The 22,437-nt window shown below is 45.5% G+C and overlaps 1 protein-coding gene across 1 annotated transcript in view; it reads left to right on the plus strand.

The window, feature by feature from the left end:
* Positions 1–22,437, plus strand: part of KLHL18 (Kelch like family member 18) — a 347,445-nt gene that overhangs the window by 272,124 nt on the left and 52,884 nt on the right. Inside the window, exon 8 of the mRNA XM_069339925.1 lies at positions 1,952–2,168. Coding sequence (XP_069196026.1) covers positions 1,952–2,168 — 217 coding nt within the window. The remainder of the gene's footprint in view (positions 1–1,951; positions 2,169–22,437) is intronic.

The following is a 22,437-nucleotide window of genomic DNA, read 5'->3' on the forward strand; positions in this document are numbered from 1 at the left end:
CTCCTTGTGCCGCCTGGGTTTCGGTGGTCGCGCCCGAGATCTTCTCGCGGCTCCGCCTTTTTCCTGGGCTCGGGGGGGCCTTGTCGGGGCTGCTTATGTTCTGCCTCGTGGTCTCGCCTCCGGTTGGTGGTCGGGTGGCTTCGTGGTAGGTGTCCCACCTGCGTGCTTCTTGGCGGCAGTATGGGGTATTTTGGCGGTCCTTCCTTTTCCTGTCCCTTCTTCGGTGGGTCCTTCTTGTTGGCTTGGTTTACTCTCGGCTTGGTTTTCTCGTGGGGGTTGGGGGCCGTCGTCTTGCCACATACTGTCGCCTCTTTTCGTGCGGCGCAGGCGGAGCCGCTTCAGCTTGCTTTCGGTCTTGGTGTTGCTTCTGCACCGTTAGTCAGCTGTCTTGTGCGTCATTTCACCTCCGGCCTGTTCGTGCGCCGCTTGCACCATCCTGGTCTCTGGTCAGCGTGCTCTGTCTTCTCCTCGGTTGGTAGTGCCCCTTCGGTTCCGGTGTGTTTTTTCGTCGGCTCTTTCCTTTGGGCCTTTGCCTCTGGGGGTCGGTTCGCTGTGTTTTCTTGCTCCTTCGGTTTTAGCGTTTTGGTTGTTTGATGGCAGCAGTCTCCATCTTTTCTGGCGCGGGGTGGGGCTGCTGCATTCTGGAGGGGTCCAGGGTTTGTTGGTGCTTCATTGGTCGGGCCGGGGGTGTGTCGTTTTTGTGTTCAGTGGCGGCCCTCTGCTGTTGTTTGAGTGCCACGGCGTTTGGGTCCGGAGCGCGTTTTGCGTTGATCCGGTTCTGTTCTTCCCGGTTCGCGGGTGATGGTGTCCCGGGTGGTCAGCCGTGTTTCTTGTGGCTAAGCTGCCTGTGTTCTTCCCTTATGCCTGTGGCGTTCGTGGCTTCGCTGCTCTCGTTGCCGTCTGGGCGACGTGGCCTTGCAGTCTTTCGGGCATGGATTTTTGGTGTTCGTGCAGGGGCCTTGCTGCTCGTGGTTCTCGTGTTGTTCCCGGGATTTTCGGGGCTGTGGCGCCTTGGGTTGGCGTTTGCTGCCGGTTGTCTCGCCTCCTTGGGGGGTGCGTGGTGTCCGCCTCCCGGTTTTGTCCCTTTGACCTTCCTCTGTGGGTAGTTAGCTCCGGGGAGCCGACGGGGCTCCCCCCAGAAAACCAGCGTTGAATGTAATGAAACGCCATTTTCTGGGTGAGACCCGGAGGCTCCCCGGCAACCCTCCCTCCCTCCGGTCGGCGTTTTTCGCGTGTTTTGACATCCAGCCTCAGAACTGATGGGTGGATAGCCGGCGTGGGAGGTCTGGGGCTCCCCCTTCCCCCTCCCGGGGAGGGGGGAGCTGCGCAGACAGCGGCGCGGTGACGTATGACGTCATACTAGTTTCCGTGTTTTCTGTTGAAGAGTTCTATTCACTAGTTCGGCTTAGGTAGCAATTTTCACCAGAATAGGGGTTTGTTTTGGAATGCTTACCTTTCTGGATGCTTGACCCGGTCGATGGCAGACATAGAATGCTTCCAACCACACGGGGGTTTCTATAGGCCATTGCTCCCCTTGCCTCTCTGAGGGGGCCAGGTTCTGGCTCGTGGTCCCCGGTAGGCCCTAGAACTCCATACACATGACTGATGCCAAAGTCTGACATTAGCATATCAGCCGGTAAAGGTAAAGCTCCGGGGAGCCTCCGGGTCTCACCCAGAAAATGGCGTTTCATTACATTCAACGCTGGTTTTTTCTTCAGTCAGTAGCCTCCTTTGCTAAAAATCTGTGGTGTCAACATTGGGAGTTATTGAAGAGGCCTTAGTAGCATTGTAAGAAGCCACTGAGGCTGTCGAGAAAAGACAATTTCATTACATATACTGTAATGCTTGATTTGAAAAGATGTATAATTGCTGGATGTGTTTATTTATATATATTTTTAACAGGTTGAGTCATAGTTCTGATGCTTTATTAAATGATTATCTTGATTTGCAGTGCTGTTGGTGCTGCTGTTCTAAATGATCATCTATACGTGTGTGGTGGTTATGATGGGGTCGCGTCTCTCAACACTGTGGAGTGCTACAACAGTGAAACAAACAAATGGGTAATGGTTACGTCAATGACAAAGCATCGGAGTGCAGCAGGAGTTGTTGCTTTTGATGGTCATGTATATGCTATAGGAGGTCACGATGGTCTTTCTATATTTGACTCAGTAAGTTTGTCATTTTGTAAGCTAATTTATTTATATTTTTATTAACATTTGTAGAGAATATCACAAATTCTGATGGAGATATCTTCAGATGGTATGCTTTTGAAAAGTTTTTTTTCTGAGCTAAGTGTATTGACATGAAGACTAAACCACACTCCAGAAGATGAAGAGACGACACTTTTTCGGTCTGTCCTGGACCATTATCATGTCGATTGTTGACTGGATATCGACTTGATAATGGTCCAGGATGGACCAAAACGGCGTAGTCTCTTCATCTGGTGTGTGGTTTAATTCTTCATATCTTCAGCCACGTTATTGTGACTCATCGTTTGCATACAGAGTATTGACATGTCTGCTCATGTGCTTTAGGTCAGGGCAAGGTTGTGCTGACACTACATGTGGCCCTAAATCTTGTGATCATTTTGCATTATACATTATTGACTGCTAACAGTTAATTATTTTAGGAACTGCTTAGCCAAATTCTATTACCACTGCCTTTAAAGACCTTGGCAAATTGTTCTATTTAGATTCCTTAAATATCATAAGTTTTCCAGAGTACTGTGGAACATATGGCAACTCTTATTAAAATTGGTAAGCATAATCTCCAGAAGAAATTGTGATAAAAAGGGTATAGCACATGAATATTTTAGTGGTTCAGATATAGTATGTCCATAAATAATATCATAGGAACAGCGCAAGTCCTGCATCCATGTTTAGGCATTATCATGGTAAATTTTAGTTTTGACAGCTAATATTTATAGAAACTTAAATATTGCCTATAATAACCACTAGATTGCACCATATTATAATGTGACAGTCATGTTGCATAGGAAAAAAATTCTTTCAAAAAATGATTTTTCTTCCCGAAATTGTTAAATATCCTTCCCGACCATGTACATGTTGATATAAATGCAAACAAATACCTACTTTGGTCGCAGTGATGTCCACAAAATGGGGTCCACAAACTATAATTATTTGGGAATAATGTCTGACGACCTAACATTTATGGAGCATAGCCAAGCAAATATTGCGTCAGTCAGAAAAATGATAGGATGGATTATGAGAACCTTCAAATCCAGAGATCCCATCACAAGGGTTGTACTTTTAAAAGCAAGTACTTTTACGTACTTGCTGAGGTACGCTCCCCTCTTTCTACCCCCCCTCTTCCTACCCCCCCTCTTCCTGCTGCTGTCCTTGACTGCTCCTCTCCGTTGTCTCCTCCTTTTCCTCCTCCTCCTCCGGACCCCGCCCGCCCACCTCTGATCTGTTCTCCCGTGTCCTTCCCTCCGTCTTTGGTCAGTTTACCCATGCCCCCAACCCTGACTTTGCTGACCCTGATCCCGACCCTGATATTCTTTAACGTGCTCTGTTGCTCTTTCGCCTTTGTTTCTTCCTTGTTCTCTGTTTTTGTCCTTTCTCTTCTCGTCGTTGTCCATTCTTCAATGGAACGTTCGAGGTTATTACGCCAATTTCCTCGAACTCCAACTTCTGATTTCGCGGTTTTCGCCCCTTTGTGTCTGTCTCCAGGAGCTGATGCTTGGTGCTCGTCCTGGTCGTTTTCGTGGCTATTCCTTTCTCTCCCTTCCCCCCCAGCCGTTGCTGGGGCTTCTAATTCTTCTGCTCTTTTAATTCGTGCTGATGTTCCCTTTGTTCCTTTACTTTTTCCTTCGCCTCTCCATTGTTCTGCTGCTCGTATCTTTGTGGGGAAATGGTACACAGTTTGTTCTATTTATCTCCCCCCAAGTGTCCCGCTTTCTCTTCCTGATTTGAAACACCTCCTAGACTCCTTGCCAGAGCCTGTGCTCCTGCTGGGTGACTTCAATTGTCGTCATTCTCTTTGGGGTGACGTTCTGACGAATACCCGGGGTCGCCTTCTTGAGCCGTTTCTCCTCTCTTCTTCCCTGTCTCTTCTGAATTCTGGTGAGCCCACTCATTTGGACTCTAGGATTCGCACCCTTTCTTGTCTTGATCTTTCTCTCTGCTCTTCTTCTCTTTACTTAGATTTCACGTGGCAGGTTCTTGATGACCTCCATGGAAGTGATCATTTCCCCATCCTTGTTTCCTTTTTCTCTTTTCGCCCTTCCCTCTCTTTCCCTAGGTGGCAGTTTGCTAAGGCGGACTGGACCCTATTTACCCTCAGTGCTACTCTCTCTGACCTCTCCCTTTTGCCTCTCTCTCGCGCTCTCCTCCTTTTTCATGACACAGTCTTCAACGCTGCCCTCCGCTCTATCCCTCGCTCTTCCTCTCGGGGTCCACGGAAGTGCGTTCCCTGGTGGAATGCGGACTGTGCTCGGGCTGTCCGCTGTAAGCGTGCAGCCTGGAAGAGGCACCGCCGTAGGCAGACGACTGATTCTTTTCTTTTCTTTCGGAAAGCGAGTGCGGTGGCCCGTAGGGCCATCCGTACAGCTAAACGTGAATGTTGGGCATCTTATGTCTCAACAATTACGTCCGAAACTCCTCTGGCCCAGATCTGGAAGCGTATCCGCAAGATAGTGGGTAAGTTCGTTCCCGATGTTTCACCGGTCCTTCGCCTCCATGATACTCTTGTGGCGGACCCGTTGCAGGTCGCTTCCGTACTGGGTTCCCACTTTTCTTCTGTTAGCTCTGGTCTTCATCTTCTCCAATCTTTTCTTCTTCGTAAACCTGTCCTTGAGTCTCGTCCCTTTAGATTTCTGCACTCATCTTCAACTTCCCTATAATGATCCCTTCTCTCTCTCTCTGAACTTCGTTCTGCCCTGGCCCTCTGCGGTTCTACGGCGGCGGGCTCCGATGGTATTCATTATGAGATGCTTCGCCATCTTCCCTCCGTGCACGTCTCAGTATTTACTGAGTCTGTATAATCGGATCTGGGAGTCGTCGTCAGTCCCTGAGGACTGGCTCGATGCCGTTGTCCTCCCTGTTCGCAAACCGGGGTCTCTGGGTACTTCCCCTAAGGACTTTCGCCATATTGCTCTCACAAGTTGTGTCTGCAAACTCTTTGAACGTATGATTAACGTTCGTCTGATGTGGTTCCTAGAACACCATCACCTCCTCTCCCCTTCTCAATTTGGTTTCCGCAAGTACCGCAGCACGACAGATGTCCTGGTAAACTTGGAGGTCTATATTCGTACTAGCTTTTGCTGCGAAGACCTCCGTTGTTGCCGTCCTTTTTGATCTGGAAAAGGCTTACGACACCACTTGGCGATATCATATTCTATCTCAACTTCATTCTTTTGGCCTTCGTGGTCATCTCCCTCTCTTTCTCCGCAGCTTCCTCTCCCGTCGTTCCTTTCGGGTGCGCCTTGGTACTGCTCTCTCTGCCTCTTTTCAGCAATACGAAGGTGTGCCCTAGGGTAGTGTTCTGAGCACTACTCTTTTTTCTGGTTCCCTTCAATGGTCTTCTTTCCTCTCTTCCTTCAGGTGTCTTCTCCGCTCTCTATGTTGATGATCTTACCCTTTGCTGTCAGGGTGATGATTCGCCTCTCCTTCAGCGCCGGTTTCAACTTGCAATTGATGCCGTGTCATCTTGGGCCACCGATCATGGCTTCAAGTTCTCTACTTCTAAGACTTGTGCCATGACTTTTACGCGGAAACGGGTTGTTCTTCGTCCCTCTTTGTCACTTTATGGTCATCCCCTTGAATACAAAGATTCCGCGAAGCTTTTGGGGTTATTTCTTGACACTCGTTTGTCTTGGTCTCCCCATATCTCTTACCTCCGTGTTGAGTGCTCTAAGGCCCTTACCCTCCTTCGGGTCTTGTCCCATACTTCTTGGGGGGCAGATAGGCGCACTCTCCTTGCTTTACATTCCTCTCTCGTCCTGTCTAAGCTCGATTATGGTTGCCCTGCTTACTCGTCTGCTTCTCCTTCTACTCTTCGCCGTCTTGATGCTTTGCACCATACTGGGTTGCGCCTCAGTTCTGGTGCCTTTCGTTCGACTCCCGTCCTTAGCTTGTATGTTGACACTGGCTTCCTGTCTCTCCAGGACCGCCGTGATCGCTACTGTCTTCGCTATCTTGCGTGGTCCTTACAACATCCTTCCTCTCGCCTCTGTCATGCTTTAACTTTTACCCCTCCTGCGCTTCCTGTTCCTCTTCACCACCTCCCTCTTTCTGTCCAGTTATCTCGCCTCCAGGATTCTCTTTCCGTTCGTATTTCTAATGTTTCTCCTCGTGTTGTTCCTTCTTTACCCCCATGGAGAGACCCTCTTCCACGGTTTTGTACTTCCTAGACCCGTATCACTAAAGCTTTTACCCCTCCTACGGTTCTAAAACGCCTTTTCCTTGAGCACTTTTCTTCTCACTCCCGCTCCGTTTCTGTCTTCACCGATGGGTCTAAGTCGGCGGACGGTGTTGGCTACTCTGTTGTTTTTCCTGATCGCACTTATATGTGTCGCTTACCTCCGGAGACTAGCATCTTTACAGCGGAACTTTATGCTATTCTCTATGCTCTTCGTCTCCTGCTTTCTCGTTGTCAGTCTTCCTTTGTAGTTGTTGTTGACTCTCGTAGTGCCCTCATGGCTCTCGGGTCCTTTAATCCGGTTCATCCAGTAGTTGTCGAGATCCAGCATTGGCTGTTTCTTGTTCACAGTAAATTTAAGTCGGTTGAGTTTTGTTGGGTTCCCAGCCATATTGGTGTGTCTTTAAATGAGCGTGCGGATGCTGCCGCCAAGGAAGCTGTCCGCTCTTGTCCCATCTCTCGTAAAGGCATTCCGTATTTCGACTTTTACCCGGTTATCCATTCCTCAGTCCTTACCCGTTAGCAGGCTTCTTGGTTGTCTGTTACTGGTAACAAGCTACGTACTCTTAAATGTTGTGTTTCCTCGTGGCCGTCCTCCTTCCACTGTAACCGGCGGTGGGAAACAGCTCTGGTGAGGTTACGTATTGGCCATACTCGCTTAACCCATGGTCACTTGATGGAGAGCCGCCCTGCTCCTTATTGTCCTAGTTGCATTGTCCCTCTTACGGTCGTGCATGTCCTTCTTGAATGTCCTGACTTCCAGGACGAGCGTGTGTCTTGCTTTCCGACCGCCCCTCGCGGTCACCTGTCCCTCAATAGAATTCTTGGTGACTCGGATACTTTTGATATCGTTCGCCTTATGCGTTTTTGTTCTCGTATTGGCATCCTTGGTGATATTTAGCGACCTCTGATTATTTTGCGCATTTGATGGTGCTACATAGCCTTCCCGGTTTGGTGCCTTCTTTTGATAATTACTTACTTACTTTATTGTGAGAAAATTATATCTGTTCACTAATGCATCTTCCAAGCTTGGAGGATGAGTAGGAGCATTGTCGAGGAGAAGCAGGGCCTTGATTGGCAAACTTTTCTCCTGCAGATATATTTGTATGGCAGGGCACACCACATCATTCACCCACTCCGTAAAAAAAATCCTAGTCACCCATGCCTTATTATTAGCCCTCCACATCACACACATTTGGTTTTTCTACACACTGTACTTTTTAAAAACCCTTGGATTTTCAGAATGATACACAAGCAAGGGTTTAATTTTCAAATCGACGCTCGCATTTCCACACAGCACAAGCGTAAACCAATCTTTAATAGATTTGTGTTTGTGCAGTGATTTCTCCTCCTTGGTAATGTATGTCCTCTTGGGCATTTTTTTCCAGAACAGTCCTGTCTCATCACAATTAAACACTTGTTGCAGTAGGTATCCCTCTACAAACTCTTTAAATTCTTCAATAAATTTTTCAGCTGCTGGTTTGTCTGAGCTGGCAGCCTCCCCATGCCTCACAACACTATGACTACCACTTCTTTTTCTAAATTTGTCAAACTATCCCCTGCTTGCCTTAAAGTCTTTCGCATCTGCACTCGTTCCAGGGATTTTCTTTACAAGGTCTTCGTGCAATACCCTGGCTTCCTCACAAATGATGGCCTCTGAAACACTATCACCCGCTCCTTGTTGTGTATTCAAATTAATAACAACTTTTCCACATCCTCAAGTATTTGTGGTCTTTATTTTGTGATTGTTGATATGCCTTTTACCACTTTAGCACTCATAATGTCCTTTTTCTTAGCAAGTACAGTGCATATCGTTGTCACGGGTTTGTTGTACTGCCTAGCTAGTTCAACAACACGAGTTCCATTTTCATGCTTACGAATGATCTTTTGTTTTTCCCTCTATTGTCATTCTCACATGCGATTTCTTGCTTTGAACCTTACCACTGGCTTTCTTTGGACTCATGGTGAGGTATATAATAACTTTTATGCTCAAATGGCCAAAAATCCGACAAAAACTGTAAATTCTTGTGAAGAATTCAGGCGGAATAGTCACTGGGTGTGAGGCACTGTTAAACTGAGGCGCGATCGCCGTGCTACCATGCGCTAGGTTGGCTGTACGCGTATCAACAAATTCGTATCCCGATGCAAATTTTCCGAAGAAATCGGGCTCATAACTCGAAAAGTTCGTAAACAGGGACGTTCGTAACCCGAGGTACCACTGTACTTAGGAGCGTTTTCCTTCTTTGCATCTTTGTAGTGGCTATGTCGGTATTCAGGTAGGCATTTAACCCTTAAAGTGCACATCATGTCATATGACGTGTTGGAAGTTGTTCCAGTCAACTGCGCATCACGTCATATGACGTATTGGAGTACTACGCAAGATTTAAACGGCCCGCGGATACACGGGGTTCACCACACCTTCATCAGGGCTCTTGTAAACAGACGCCATTTAAAAAAAAAATCGTGGGCCAAACTCCCGGGTGTTAGGGGCCTCAGTATTGAGTGAGCAACCAAGCCTGACGCACGCAGCATGAGCTAACAGCACTGCTGTTCAGCTTGTGACCACAGCATCGCCTAAAAATGCCATAATATACTTGTTCATGCTATTATGTAGCGATGATATTATTACAGAAGACCCCTGACTGTGATAAAACTGACCAGGGTTCTGATAATAGCAGGATTGTGGTGATATTTAGCGCTGTGCGCCATGGAGGGAGGAGTAATGCTGTGGGAGGGAGGGTGGTGGCGATGTCTTGTGTGTGTAATTACCTAAGTGTAGTTACAGGATGAGAGCTACGCTCGTGGTGTCCCGTCTTCCCAGCACTCTTTGTCATATAACGCTTTGAAACTACTGACGGTCTTGGCCTCCACCACCTTCTCCCCTAACTTGTTCCAACCGTCTACCACTGTTTGCGAAAGTGAAGTTTCTTATATTTCTTCGGCATCTGTGTTTAGCTAGTTTATATCTATGACCTCTTGTTCTTAAAGTTCCAGGTCTCAGGAAATCTTCCCTATCGATTTTATCAATTCCTGTTACTATTTTGTATGTAGTGATCATATCACCTCTTTTTCTTCTGTCTTCTAGTTTTGGCATATTTAATGCCTCTAACCTCTCCTCGTAGCTCTTGCCCTTCAGTTCTGGGAGCCACTTAGTAGCATGTCTTTGCACCTTTTCCAGTTTGTTGATGTGCTTCTTAAGATATGGGCACCACACAACTGCTGCATATTCTAGCTTTGGCCTAACAAAAGTCGTGAACAATTTCTTTAGTATATCGCCATCCATGTATTTAAAAGCAATTCTGAAGTTAGAAAGCGTGGCATAGGCTCCTCGCACAATATTCTTTAATGTGGTCCTCAGGTGATAGTTTTCTATCTAGAACCACCCCTAGATCTCTTTCTTTATCAGAATTCTTTAAAGATTTCTCACATAATATATAGGTTGTGTGGGGTCTATGTTCTCCTATTCCACATTCCATAACATGGCATTTATTAACATTAAATTCCATTTGCCAAGTGGCGCTCCATGTACTTATTTTGTCCAGGTCTTCTTGAAGGGCATGACAATCATCTAAGTTTCTTATCCTTCCTATTATCTTAGCATCATCAGCAAACATGTTCATATAATTCTGTATACCAACTGGTAGATCATTTATGTAGACAATAAACATCACTGGTGCAAGAACTGAACCCTGTGGTACTCCACTTGTGACATTTCTCCATTTCTCCAATAAAAGGTGTGGCCACCTTTTATTGACTGCACTCACTATACCAGCTTAGTGGTTCGCTATGGTGAACATAAATGTAGATACTATATATAACGTGTGTATAGAGGGTATAAACAGCAAGAGGAGAAGGTTGGGAGCCGCCATTTTGGTGAGGCCGGTGGCGTTGTCTGCACGACGCCATCATGCAGACAACGGTGTTGTTTACTGGTTACCACGATGGTCTTTGAGCACCATACCAGTTTAGTTGTACAAGTATGGTGAATAAAACAGGTAGATATTTATATATAATGTGTGTATATAGCGTAATAACACCACAAACAGTATTGTTGGAGGAGAAATATTAGTGCGTCTGGCCTTGAGGGCGGCAGCCATCAGCTGACTGTGTGAGGTCCTACGTCTTTGTGCCTTTACTCACCATACAACCTTAGATGTACAGTTATGGTGAACAAAACATGTAAATACTTATATATAACGTCTGTATATAAAAGCAAAAACAGTATGGTGGGTGGAGAATGGTGGCAAGTCAGGTGAGGTGAGGGAGGGAGGGAGTGGCAGCCAGTGGTGGGCTGCTACTGCCTGTCACTGCCACTGCCACTGCCACTCAACATATCAACTTAGTGGCTCGTTATGGTGAACACGAATGTAGATACAGGGGTACCTCAGTTTAAGAGTTTAATCTGTTCCTGGAGACGGCTCGTATTCCGAAAACTCGTATTCTGAAGCTAATTTCCCAATAAGAAATAATGGGAATGAATTAATCCGTTCCTGACTACCCCAAAAACACCACATCAAACTAAATTTTTATACCTAATTCATCTAAATAAACTTACAAAACTATGTTCAAGCTATTACTTACCTTGCTGTTGAATGCTGTAGGCGTATGGAAGATGGTGAGGAGGGGGGAGGAGGAGAGGAGTTACTGTTTGGAAGGGGAGTCCCCTTCCATTATCACATCAGGCAGTGAGGACTTCACTGGTGAGCACACTCTGGTACATTTTGCCTGCATACCACTGGGACTTGTTTGTCTTACTAAGAATCTGTCTAAAGACACTTGTTTTTCCCTACATTTTAACACTTGTCTGTAGTAAGACATCACATGTCATTTAAAGGTCAATGCAACGGCCTGCTACAGCTGTATCTGGGTGGGTTTTTCAACAGAACTTTGCAGTTCTTCCCATACCTCACACATTTTCTTAATCAAGAAGGGACATCCTGCTACTGCCTCTACTCACAGCTATTTTCTTCAGGTTGAACCTTATCAATGACTTTCTTGTGATCCTCTGCGAGATATATAACAACAACTTTTATGCTCAAATGGCCAAAAAAACGACATAAAACTGTAAATCCTTGTGAAGAATTCAGGAGGGATAGTCACTGGGCGGGAGACAATGGCAAACTGAGGGGCGGAGGGTCTACGATCGCCGTACCACCACATGCTAGGTCGGCCTGAATGCGTATCGACAAACTCGCGATCCGAGGTAACCCTTGCCTTCCGAGACACATTTTCCGAGGAAATCCGGCTCTTATTCCGAAAAACTTGCATACAGGGACACTCGTGTTCCAAGGTACCACTGTACTTATATATAGCGTCTGTATATAGTGAATAAAAGCAAAAACAGTAATGTGGGAGGAGAATGTGGGTGAGTCAGGTGACTTGAGGGAGGGAGGAAAGTAGCAACCAGTGGCGGGCTGCCACTGGCACTGCCACTCAGCATGCCAACTTAGTGGTTCGTTATCGTGAACACGAATGTAGATACTTATATATAACGTCTGTATATAGTGAATAAAAGCAAAAACAGTATTGTGGGAGGAGAATGTGGGTGAGTCAAATGACTTGAGGGAGGGCGTGAGTGGCTGGCTGGTACACAGCGGTCACTCCTCGTTACTTTTTGACTCATAATAGCTACTTAGTGGTTCGTTATGGTGAACAAAACATGCAGATACTTATATATAAACTGTGTATATAGTGTAATAACCGACAAAGTATTTGTTCACTGATTGATGAACATAATTGAATCAACAATATGCACACCATATTTTTGAGTACAGCGATGATTCACTCATTTTATTATATAAATATATCAAACTACACACTATTGAATAATGTTACAGCAAAAAAACTATGAAAAATCAATCAGAGACATTGAAATAATTAGGTAATTATCTCTTTGTGGCAACTCCGGCCTGACAGCTGGCGATCAACAGAACGCCTGGGACGCACGCTGAGTCAGCGCCTATTTTTTGCCAGACTTCCCCGCCCTATAGCGGGCAATATATGCCACTTAGGATTTTTTTATTATTTTTCCCGTGATCAGTGAACACAAATTAACAGGTTAGGAAGAAAAAATTATTTATTTTTTTTTCAAAATTACATGCGCCTGTGGGGAACAAAGGATATTATACCCCTAGCATGTTAAGGGTTAAGTATGAAAATCTTCGTAAGTAAACACCGTCGCGCTAAGGTCACTCGCGACCACTCGTAGCTTTACGTAAACTGGATATAACTCAATTTTTTCTCTACTACACAACATGAAGGATCGATATTATTATAAACAAGCATTTTAGCTGGCGAGTCTCATTAACCCTCAAACTGCTAGGGGCCCAAATGGAATTCACACTCTCAGGCGCAACAAAAAAAAAAATCCAAAAAATTCTTTCGTCGTATAGAAGTGTTCATTTTTGTTCCCTGATCACTGGAAAAAATAACAAAAAAATCGTAGGTAGCATATTTTTGCCGCAATAGGGTAGGGAAGTGTGGCAAAAAAGGGGCGTTGGCAGAGCCTTCGCCGGACGAGGTATACTCCACCTGAGCTGTCAGACGGCAGTTGCCTCAAATATATTATTACCTAATTATTTCAATGTCTCTGATTGATTTTTTCTTAGTTTTTTGCAGTAATATTATTCCATACAGTGAATTGTGGTATATTTATATAATAAAAATGTGAGAACTATCGCTGTACTCAAAATTATGATGTGCATATTAGTGATTCAATTATTATGTTCATAAAACAATAAACAAATAGTTTTGCTGCTGTTACACTATATACACAGGTTATATATAAGTATCTGCATGTTTTGTACACCATAACGAACTACTAAGTTGGTCTTGTGAGTCAAAAAGCAACGAGGAGTGACCGCCACACACCAGAGAGGCACTAACTGCCACTCCTTCCCTCAACACCACCTCACTCACCCTCATTCTCCTCCCACAATACTGTTTTTGCATTTATTCACTATACACAGATGTTATATATATGTATTTACATGTTTTGTTCACCATAACTGTACATCTAAGCTTGTATGGTGAGTAAAGGCACAAAGACGTAGCTACTCACACAGTCAGCTGATCGGCGGCAGCCCTCAAGGCCAGATACACTAATATTTCTCCTCCAACAATATTGTTTGTGGTGTTATTACGCTATATACACATATTATATATAAGTATCTACCTGTTTTATTCACCATACCTGTACAAATAAGCTGGTATGGTGCCCAAAGACCATAGTGGCCATCAGTAAACAACATGACAAGTCATGCAGACGACGCTCCTCCCTCACCAAAATGGCGGCTCCCAACCTACTCCTCTCGCTGTTATCACACACTATACACACGATATATATAAGTATCTACATTTGTGTTCACCATAGCGATCCACTAAGCTGGTATGGTGAGTGCAGTCAATAAATGGTGGCCACACACAGTCAGAAGACGACGCCACAACCCTCCCTCCACCGCCTTACTCCTCCCTCCATGGAGCACAGCGCTAAATATCACCACAATCCTGCTATTATCAGAATTCTGGTCAGTTTTATCACAGGGGGCTTCAGTAATACTATCACTGCTAAATAATAGCAGTGATGGTATTACTACTCGATTTAACGGCCTATATGGGGCTGTACTCTGGTCATTATTTCCGGAGCTCCGGTATTTCCGAAGTTAAGTGTCGGTAATTTTTCAAGTAATGTTCAGGTAAGATATATTTTATACAGACAGCCACTGGGTCCACCACTCTAGTGCCTTCTACCCTGTGATGTCACAGATTCACGGCACATTGTTTTGATTTGTCATGAGGCTGGAGTATTCATTTCGTGACTTTGTTGAACATATCTGCACAATCAAGGAACATCCATGCACCATGTTGGCTCCAAATGCACTCGTTGTGTCAGTGATGGCTGACTGGTGGGTGGATGGGCAGGCAGGCAGGCAGGGATGGAGAGGCTGAAATGTAGGCAGGCAGGCAGGGAGGGAGAGGCAAGGAGGAAGGCAGAGCTTGGGAGGGAGGCAGGCAGAGGCTGGGTGGTAGGTAGGGAGGGAGAGGCAAGGAGGGAGGGAGGCAGGCAGAGGCTGGGTGGTAGGTAGGGAGAGGCAAGGAGGGAGGGAGGCAGGCAGAGCTTTGGAGGAAGGCAGGCAGGCAGAGCTTGGGAGGGAGGCAGGCAGGCAGAGCTTGGGAGGGAGGCAGGCAGGCAGAGCTTGGGAGGGAGGCAGGCAGGCAGAGCTTGGGAGGGAGGGAGGCAGGCAGAGCTTGGGAGGGAGGGAGGCAGGCAGGCAGGCAGGCAGAAGCAGGGAGGGAGGCAGGCAGGCAGAGGCTGGGTGGTAGGCATGGAGGGAGTGGCAAGGAGGGAGGCAGGCAGAGGCTGGGTGGTAGGCAGGGAGGGAGTGGATGGAGATGGATGGAGGGAGGGAGAGAGAGGGATGGCACTATGGTTGTTGGGGTGAAGCAGAGAGAGCGTGTGTATGGGAAGTTTGGGGGGTGGGGGGGGTGTCGGTGGAGGGGGAAGGAACCAGCTCACAACCAGATGTTTGGATGGAAGGAAGGAGGGAGAGAGGGAGGGAGAAGGGAAGGAGGGAGGAAGGGATGGAGGGGAGGGAAGGAGGGAGGGAGGGAAGGAGGGAGGAAGGGAGGGATGAAGGGAGGGAATGAGGGATGGAGGGGAGGGATGGCAGGAAGGAGGGATGGTTGGATGGAGGGAGGGAGGGATGGAGCACAATGGATGTTGAAGTGAAGCAGACAGCGTGTGTATGGGAAGTATGGGGGGGTGGGATGCCAGTGGTGGGGAAGGGAAGAGATAAGCCGAACACTTGACCTAGTTAACCAGATGTTTCTTAATTAAATTCTGGATGTACATCATATATATTTTTGCTTACAGATTTTGTTTAGTAATAATATTAGGATAATAAAAAGTTATAAAATACTTGTTTCATGAATGCTTTATTAGATGGAGATTCTCCAGGCTGTCTCTGGCTAGCTGGCAGTCTACTGAGCCATTTCCCCAGATGGGTCTTGGGTGGAGGCAGAAAGTGAGGGTGTGGGGGGAGAGGTTCAGGGAGGGTGAGGGAGGGGATGAAAGGGGTAGGCAGCCTGCTTGCCATGTGAGGACCCTCTGATGCCAAGGCAAACCCAATACCGACCTTCGGTAATATCGACCGCCAGACCGTTATATGAGGCTCTAAATACGGGTCTCCCAAACCGGTTGTTATAACCGGCAGATCGGTATAAAAGAGGCCATTAAATTGAGTGGCTACTGTATATTATGGCATTTGTAGGCGATGCTGTGGTCACAAGCTGAACAGCGGTGCTGTGAGCTCGTGCTGCGTGCGCCAGCCTTGGTGGCTTGCTCAATACTGACGCTCGAACACCCAAGAATGTTGGCCTGCATTTTTTTTCTAGGTGGCATCTGGTAACTATCGGTCGTGGCTGTACTATAGCTGCCCCTATCCCAGGCGGGGAGTTTAAATTATAGCGCTAGAAACAAAATCATGTATATATGATGTGCGCGGTTTCGGTTTTGTCACTGATATCATATATATATGATTTGCGCGGTTTAAGGGTTAAGGATGACTCCTTCGTGTTAGCTATAAATGTATTCTCTGTTTGAAACATGTAGTAAATATGTCTTTTATGATATTAGAATTAGTTTTATAATAGCAAGATATTATACCAGTAGTTATTAAATAAATAAACACTGGTGAACATGAAATATGAGAGAAGGTGATGATCCCGGGCTGGTGGGAGCATTTACTATCACCCAATGCCCCTGTTCACCTACCAATAAGAATAGCTAGGGGTGTACCTTAGCTATACATACCCATTTTTAACCACTGCACTGCGCAAAGCGCCTTTAGGCGCTCAGAGAGTTGTGCTTTTTGTTTTTTAATTTGGCTATATTTTAATGTTTTTTAATGTTTTCATTACTATTTGTGTTTTGAAATGGAAATAGTTGACATTGGAAACATTTTGACATTAAATTTACCTGAACATTTGTAAAAATAACAAAAATATGTCCTTGTCAATTGCACCAAGACGTTTTTGCCGAAAATAGGTGAGCAGTGCAAGGGTTAATTTATTTTGTTTGGTTTTATTTTGAAATTAAATCTGGGTGAGGCATAAAAGAAAAATATGCTGCACAAATGATGTTAGTTAAGGGTAAGGGTAAAAACTTCAAAAGCTTTTGTCATTGAATACTTAGGCTTATAATTATGACTATATGGACTATTATGGCCTGTTAAAATAAGAGAGGGGGAAGCAGGGGCTCCAAGACCTCTTCCTGTTACACAATTTGGCTGTGTGTAACAATAAGTAAGTAATTATCAAAAGAAGGCACCAAGCCAGGAAGGCTATGTAGCTGCATTGTGTGTGTAACAATAAACCAAATTTTTCTGGGGGGAGCCCCTTCGGCTCCCCGGAGCTATACAGGCTGATAGGGATAGTCCTAACTTTTGGCATCAGTCGATGTGGGTGGAGTTTTAGGCCTTCCGGGGACCACGGCCAGAACCTGCCCCCCCGCCCCTCAGAGAGGCACAAGGAGCAATGGCCTATAGAAATGCACAAATTCTTCAGTTTGATCTGAGTGTTTCAATTTCCGCTTGATTTCTTCAATCTTCCTATTTAAATTATTCCTTCTTTGACGGGAAAGTCATGTCTGCTTAAGCATTTCCGTTATTTTTTTCCTTCTTTTATAGTGTCGTCTGCGTTCTTTTTCTATGTTGGATCACTTTCTGGCTTTTCTCAAACATGTTTCAGACAGACTTGATATGCTTCCGAAGTCAGTTTTTCTGTTCCTTCTGTAGGACTTGTATTACATAGAACAGTTTCCCATGAAATGTTTGTAAGTTCCCTGTTTATTTTCTCCCAGTCTATCCTTTTATTATTAAAATTGAATTTACTGAATAACCCCTCTTGCTTGATCAACGTTTTAGGTCTATTCTGAGTATTGATGGTCGTTTGCACTGCAATGAGCTTGTGATCTGAGTATGTGGTATCTGATATCGTAATGTCCCTGATAATGTCTTCATTGTTCGTAAAGACCAGATCTAGAATATTTTCATTTCTCGTTGGCTCTGATATCTGCTGGTTGAGTGAAAATTTGTCACAGAATCTAAGTAGTTCTCTAATCTGTGGTTGGTTAGGTCCTGATAGGTTTCCTGGTATAATATTATTGTTTGCTATTCTCCATCTGAGACTAGGCATGCTGAAGTCACCTTGGAAGATAATGTCAGGTATTGAGTTCTCCAAATTATCAAGGCTATTCTCTATTTTGTTTATCTGTTCTGTGAATTCCTCGGCCGTTGCATCTGGTGGTTTGTATATTAGAATAATCACCAGGTTTATTTTCACTTATTTTTAATCCCAGTACCTCCCAGTAAGGGAGCCGGTCGGCCGAGAGGACAGCACGCGGGACTTGTGATCCTGTGGTCCTGGGTTGATCCCAGGCGCCGGCGAGAAACAATGGGCAGAGTTTCTTTCACCCTATGCCCCTGTTACCTAGCAGAAAAATATGTACCTGGGTGTTAGTCAGCTGTCACGAGCTGCTTCTTGGGGGGTGGAGGCCTGGTTGAGGACCGGGCCGCGGGGACACTAAAGCCCCGAAATCATCTCAAGATAACCTCTTCCACCTCATTTGTAATGTTAACCCTTAAACTGCGCAACGCGCCTGCAGGCTCACGTCTGGTTTGCGCAACGCGCCTCCGGGTATTTGCATTTTTCACGTTCCATTCAAAACTCCCGCGGCTACATGGGGTTCACATCAGCTTCCTCAGGGCTCTTGTAAACAGACGCCATCTTTAAAAAAAATCGTGGTCCACATTCCCGGGTGTGGGAGCCTCAGTAGTGTGTGAGCAACCAAGGCTGGCGCTCGCAGCATGAGCGCACAGCACTGCTGTTCAGCATGTGACCACAGCATCGCCTAATAATGTCAAAATATATATATAACTTGTATTATTTAGCTATGATAGTGTTATATTAGAGCCTGAGTGTGATAATGACTGGGTACAATGTTCAAATATCAGTGATTCAATGCTGTTCACGATGTTCACAGCGCTAGCCACAGCACCACAGCATTATTTCGTTCATCTAGGAATCTTCAAATGATTTCTTAGGTTCCTTTTCAAAATAAACGAGTGGTCAATTATTCATTTACAGGAATTAGTGACCAGGATTGTGATAATAGCAGGAATGTGGTTATAATTAGCGTTGTGCGTAGTATTGTGGAAGGAGGAATTTTGATGAGGGAGGGAGGGCGAGAATTGTGGTAGCCTTATTGTGTGTGTGGCTGCCACTCTTGTTTTGCTCACCATACTAGCTTAGTGGTTCGCTATGGGCAACACATATGTACATGGGTATATATAGTGTGTGTATATAGTGTAAGAACAGCAACAGGAGAATGTTGAGAGGAGCTATTTTGGTGAGGGAGGTGACGTAATCGTAGCGTCGTCTGCTGTGTGATTTTTCATGCAGTGTATGGTGGCCACTGTATTGTTTGGACACAATACCGGCTTACTTGCATAGTTCTGGTAAATAAAACATGTAGATAGGTATATAAAACATGTGTAATAAGAACTATAACAATATGGTGGGAGGAACAATGTTGGCGAGTAAGATGTTGGAGTGAGGGAGACAGGCTGGGTGTGGCTGTTCTCACTCGAGGTGTTCTGAATGTGTTCATGGCCAAATGCTTCTGTTGGCCCATACGAGGCAGCTGCTATTGGCCCATACAAGGCAGCTGCTGTTGGCCCATACGAGGCAGCTGCTGTTGGCCCATACGAGGCAGCTGCTGTTGGCCCATACGAGGCAGCTGCTGTTGGCCCATACGAGGCAGCTGCTGTTGGCCCATACGAGGCAGCTGCTGTTGGCCCATACGAGGCAGCTGCTGTTGGCCCATACGAGGCAGCTGCTGTTGGCCCATACGAGGCAGCTGCTGTTGGCCCATACGCGGCAGCTGCTCTTGGCTCATACGCGGCAGCTGCTATTGGCTCATACGCGGCAGCTGCTATTGGCCCATACGGGGCAGCTGCTATTGGCCCATACGGGGCAGCTGCTATTGGCCCATACGAGGCAGCTGCTATTGGCCCATACGAGGCAGCTGCTATTGGCCCATACGAGGCAGCTGCTATTGGCCCATACGAGGCAGCTGTTATTGGCCCATACGAGGCAGCTGCTGTTGGCCCATACGAGGCAGCTGCTGTTGGCCCATACGAGGCAGCTGCTGTTGGCCCATACGAGGCAGCTGCTGTTGGCCCATACGAGGCAGCTGCTGTTGGCCCATACGAGGCAGCTGCTATTGGCCCATACGAGGTAGCTGCTATTGGCCCATACGAGGCAGCTGCTATTGGCCCATACGAAACAGCTGCTACGCGGTGTTCTGAATGTGTTGATGGTGAATGTATATAGTGTGTGACAGTGTATAGTGTGTAAATAGATTGTATATATATACACAAATTAGCATGATACATAGTAAATATGTGCTGCATATGTGTACACAAGTTTCATGCACGTAACACAGTGTCTACGGACAGTACGGATGTTGTACTGCGATATTATAGTGTACGTGTTCATTATACATTGGATTGGCACATAAAAACAATGAAAATGTATTTGGAAAGGTGCGCAAAAAATGAACGAAAATATATTCGCGGCAACTCGCGCGCCCCGCCCCGAGCACCCCACCGCCCCCGAGAGCTTACGGCACAGGCGCACGGGGAATGATGACGTCACGCCCCAACTTTCGGACCCCATAGCAGCCAAAGTAAGTACAATTTCGACTTTTTTTTTACATACCCATACTGAGGGAAGGGTTTTTGACACTTTAAAAAGAAATAAGAATTTTTTCCAGAGAATTTATTTCCTGCGCACTGCGGGGGTGTCACATTTGGAGGCAACGCAGTTAAGGGGTTAAGGAGCTCCGAGCATACAGAGTCTTCCCTAATATACAGACCCACTCCTCCGTGTGATCTAATTTTCTTATCACACCTGTATAGGTTATATCCTGGAATCCAGATCTCACTGTCCAAGAATTCCCCTGCATGGGTTTCTGTGAAAGCTCCAAATACTGCATTTGACTCCATGAGGAGGTCATTTATGAACTGTACTTTGTTGTTTGTTCTTGTTTTTAGTCCTTGTATGTTGCTAAAGATGAATGAGGTTACTCTATTAGGGATGGTTGGACTGGGAGACTTTTTCGGCAAGCCTGTTATTCGTGGACATAATGAGTTTGTTCTGACCAGTGCTGATTGTTGTAGGGCAGTTGCCTGTCGTAGTTGTAGTTCCCTTTCGGTGTGTAATTGTACCTGTAATTCTGGAATGCAAGTGGGTCTGGCATCCAGTTCCATACACTCCATTCTCCTCCTTTTGAATTCTCTTTCGGTTTGGTATAAAAAATTTATCGAGTTTCCTCCAAATTTATTATCCTGCTTGCCACTCTTTATGTAGCATTCTGTGCCTTTCACGTGAAAGTATGGGTAGCTAAGGTCATAGCATTTTCTGTCCTCCAGTGAGGTTTGGCACATGTCAGGATGGAAAACCTACATATTGATCCAAATCGACACTCACCTTTCCTAAGCATATTTAAAAAAATTTTGGGATGTTGGTAACTGCATTCTAATCCTTTCTTATTACCAGCATATCTATGTCTGCATATGCCCTTTGCATAAAATTTGCATAAGTCTGCCCTTCTGGTCTGACTCGCTCTATCGGGGACCGTTGTAGTGTCTGTATCTATCGAGCTGTCAGTGCTGTCTGTTACACTTTCTAGTTTACTGTCATCTGCATCCTGGCCTACTGAGTCAGAGTTTACAACTTCCTGAGTTTCTGCTTCAGTTTCTTCCCTGACTATAGCCTCCGCCCCTGGTATGTTAGAATTATTGTTGTTCCTTTTCCACTCTTTCTGGATGGCTGGTAGGCTTTTAATGAACGATGTTTTCCATTCATACGTCATGTTATCTAGAAGGTTTTTTAGGATATTCCAAGCTGGCAGGTCATTGTTACACACCCAGAGCAAGTGGCCAGCTCTCAGTCCCATGGTGTTACTCCTGTACAAGCCGAATGAAATCTATTCTTACAGATATAACATTCAATTCCCGTTGCCTTCGACTTTAAGCCTTAAGCTGCTAAGGGGTCCTGAGGACATTTACACCCCTGTGCGCAAGAAAAAAAAGATTCTAAAAATTTTTTCGTCTTCTAAATATGTTAATTTGTGTCCGCTGAGCACAGAAAAAATAATAAAAAAATTCTATTGTACTTACCAATGATGTAATTGAGCCGACAAGTTGGCCAATGATGTACTCACCTAATTGTGCTTGTGGGGGTTGAGCTTTGGCTCTTTGGTCCTGCCTCTCAACTGTCAATCAACTGGTAATTACCTAAGTGTAATTACCTAAGTGTAGTTACAGGATGAGAGCTACGCTCGTGGTGTCCCGTCTTCCCAGCACTCTTTGTCATATAACGCTTTGAAACTACTGACGGTCTTGGCCTCCACCACCTTCTCACTTAACTTGTTCCAACCGTCTACCACTCTATTTGCGAAGGTGAATTTTCTTATATTTCTTCGGCATCTGTGTTTAGCTAGTTTAAATCTATGGCCTCTTGTTCTTGAAGTTCCAGGTCTCAGGAAGTCTTCCCTGTCGATTTTATCAATTCCTGTTACTATTTTGTACGTAGTGATCATATCACCTCTTTTTCTTCTGTCTTCTAGTTTTGGCATATTTAATGCTTCTAACCTCTCCTCGTAGCTCTTGCCCTTCAGTTCTGGGAGCCACTTAGTAGCATGTCTTTGCACCTTTTCCAGTTTGTTGATGTGCTTCTTAAGATATGGGCACCACACAACAGCTGCATATTCTAGCTTTGGCCTAACAAAAGTCATGAACAATTTCTTTAGTATATCGCCATCCATGTATTTAAATGCAATTCTGAAGTTAGAAAGCATTGCATAGGCTCCTTGCACAATATTCTTAATGTGGTCCTCAGGTGATAGTTTTCTATCTAGAACCACTCCTAGATCTCTTTCTTTATCAGAATTCTTTAAAGATTTCTCACATAATATATAGGTTGTGTGGGGTC

The sequence above is a fragment of the Procambarus clarkii genome, chromosome 42 (assembly GCF_040958095.1).
Source record: "Procambarus clarkii isolate CNS0578487 chromosome 42, FALCON_Pclarkii_2.0, whole genome shotgun sequence".
In the NCBI taxonomy this organism is placed as follows: domain Eukaryota; kingdom Metazoa; phylum Arthropoda; class Malacostraca; order Decapoda; family Cambaridae; genus Procambarus; species Procambarus clarkii.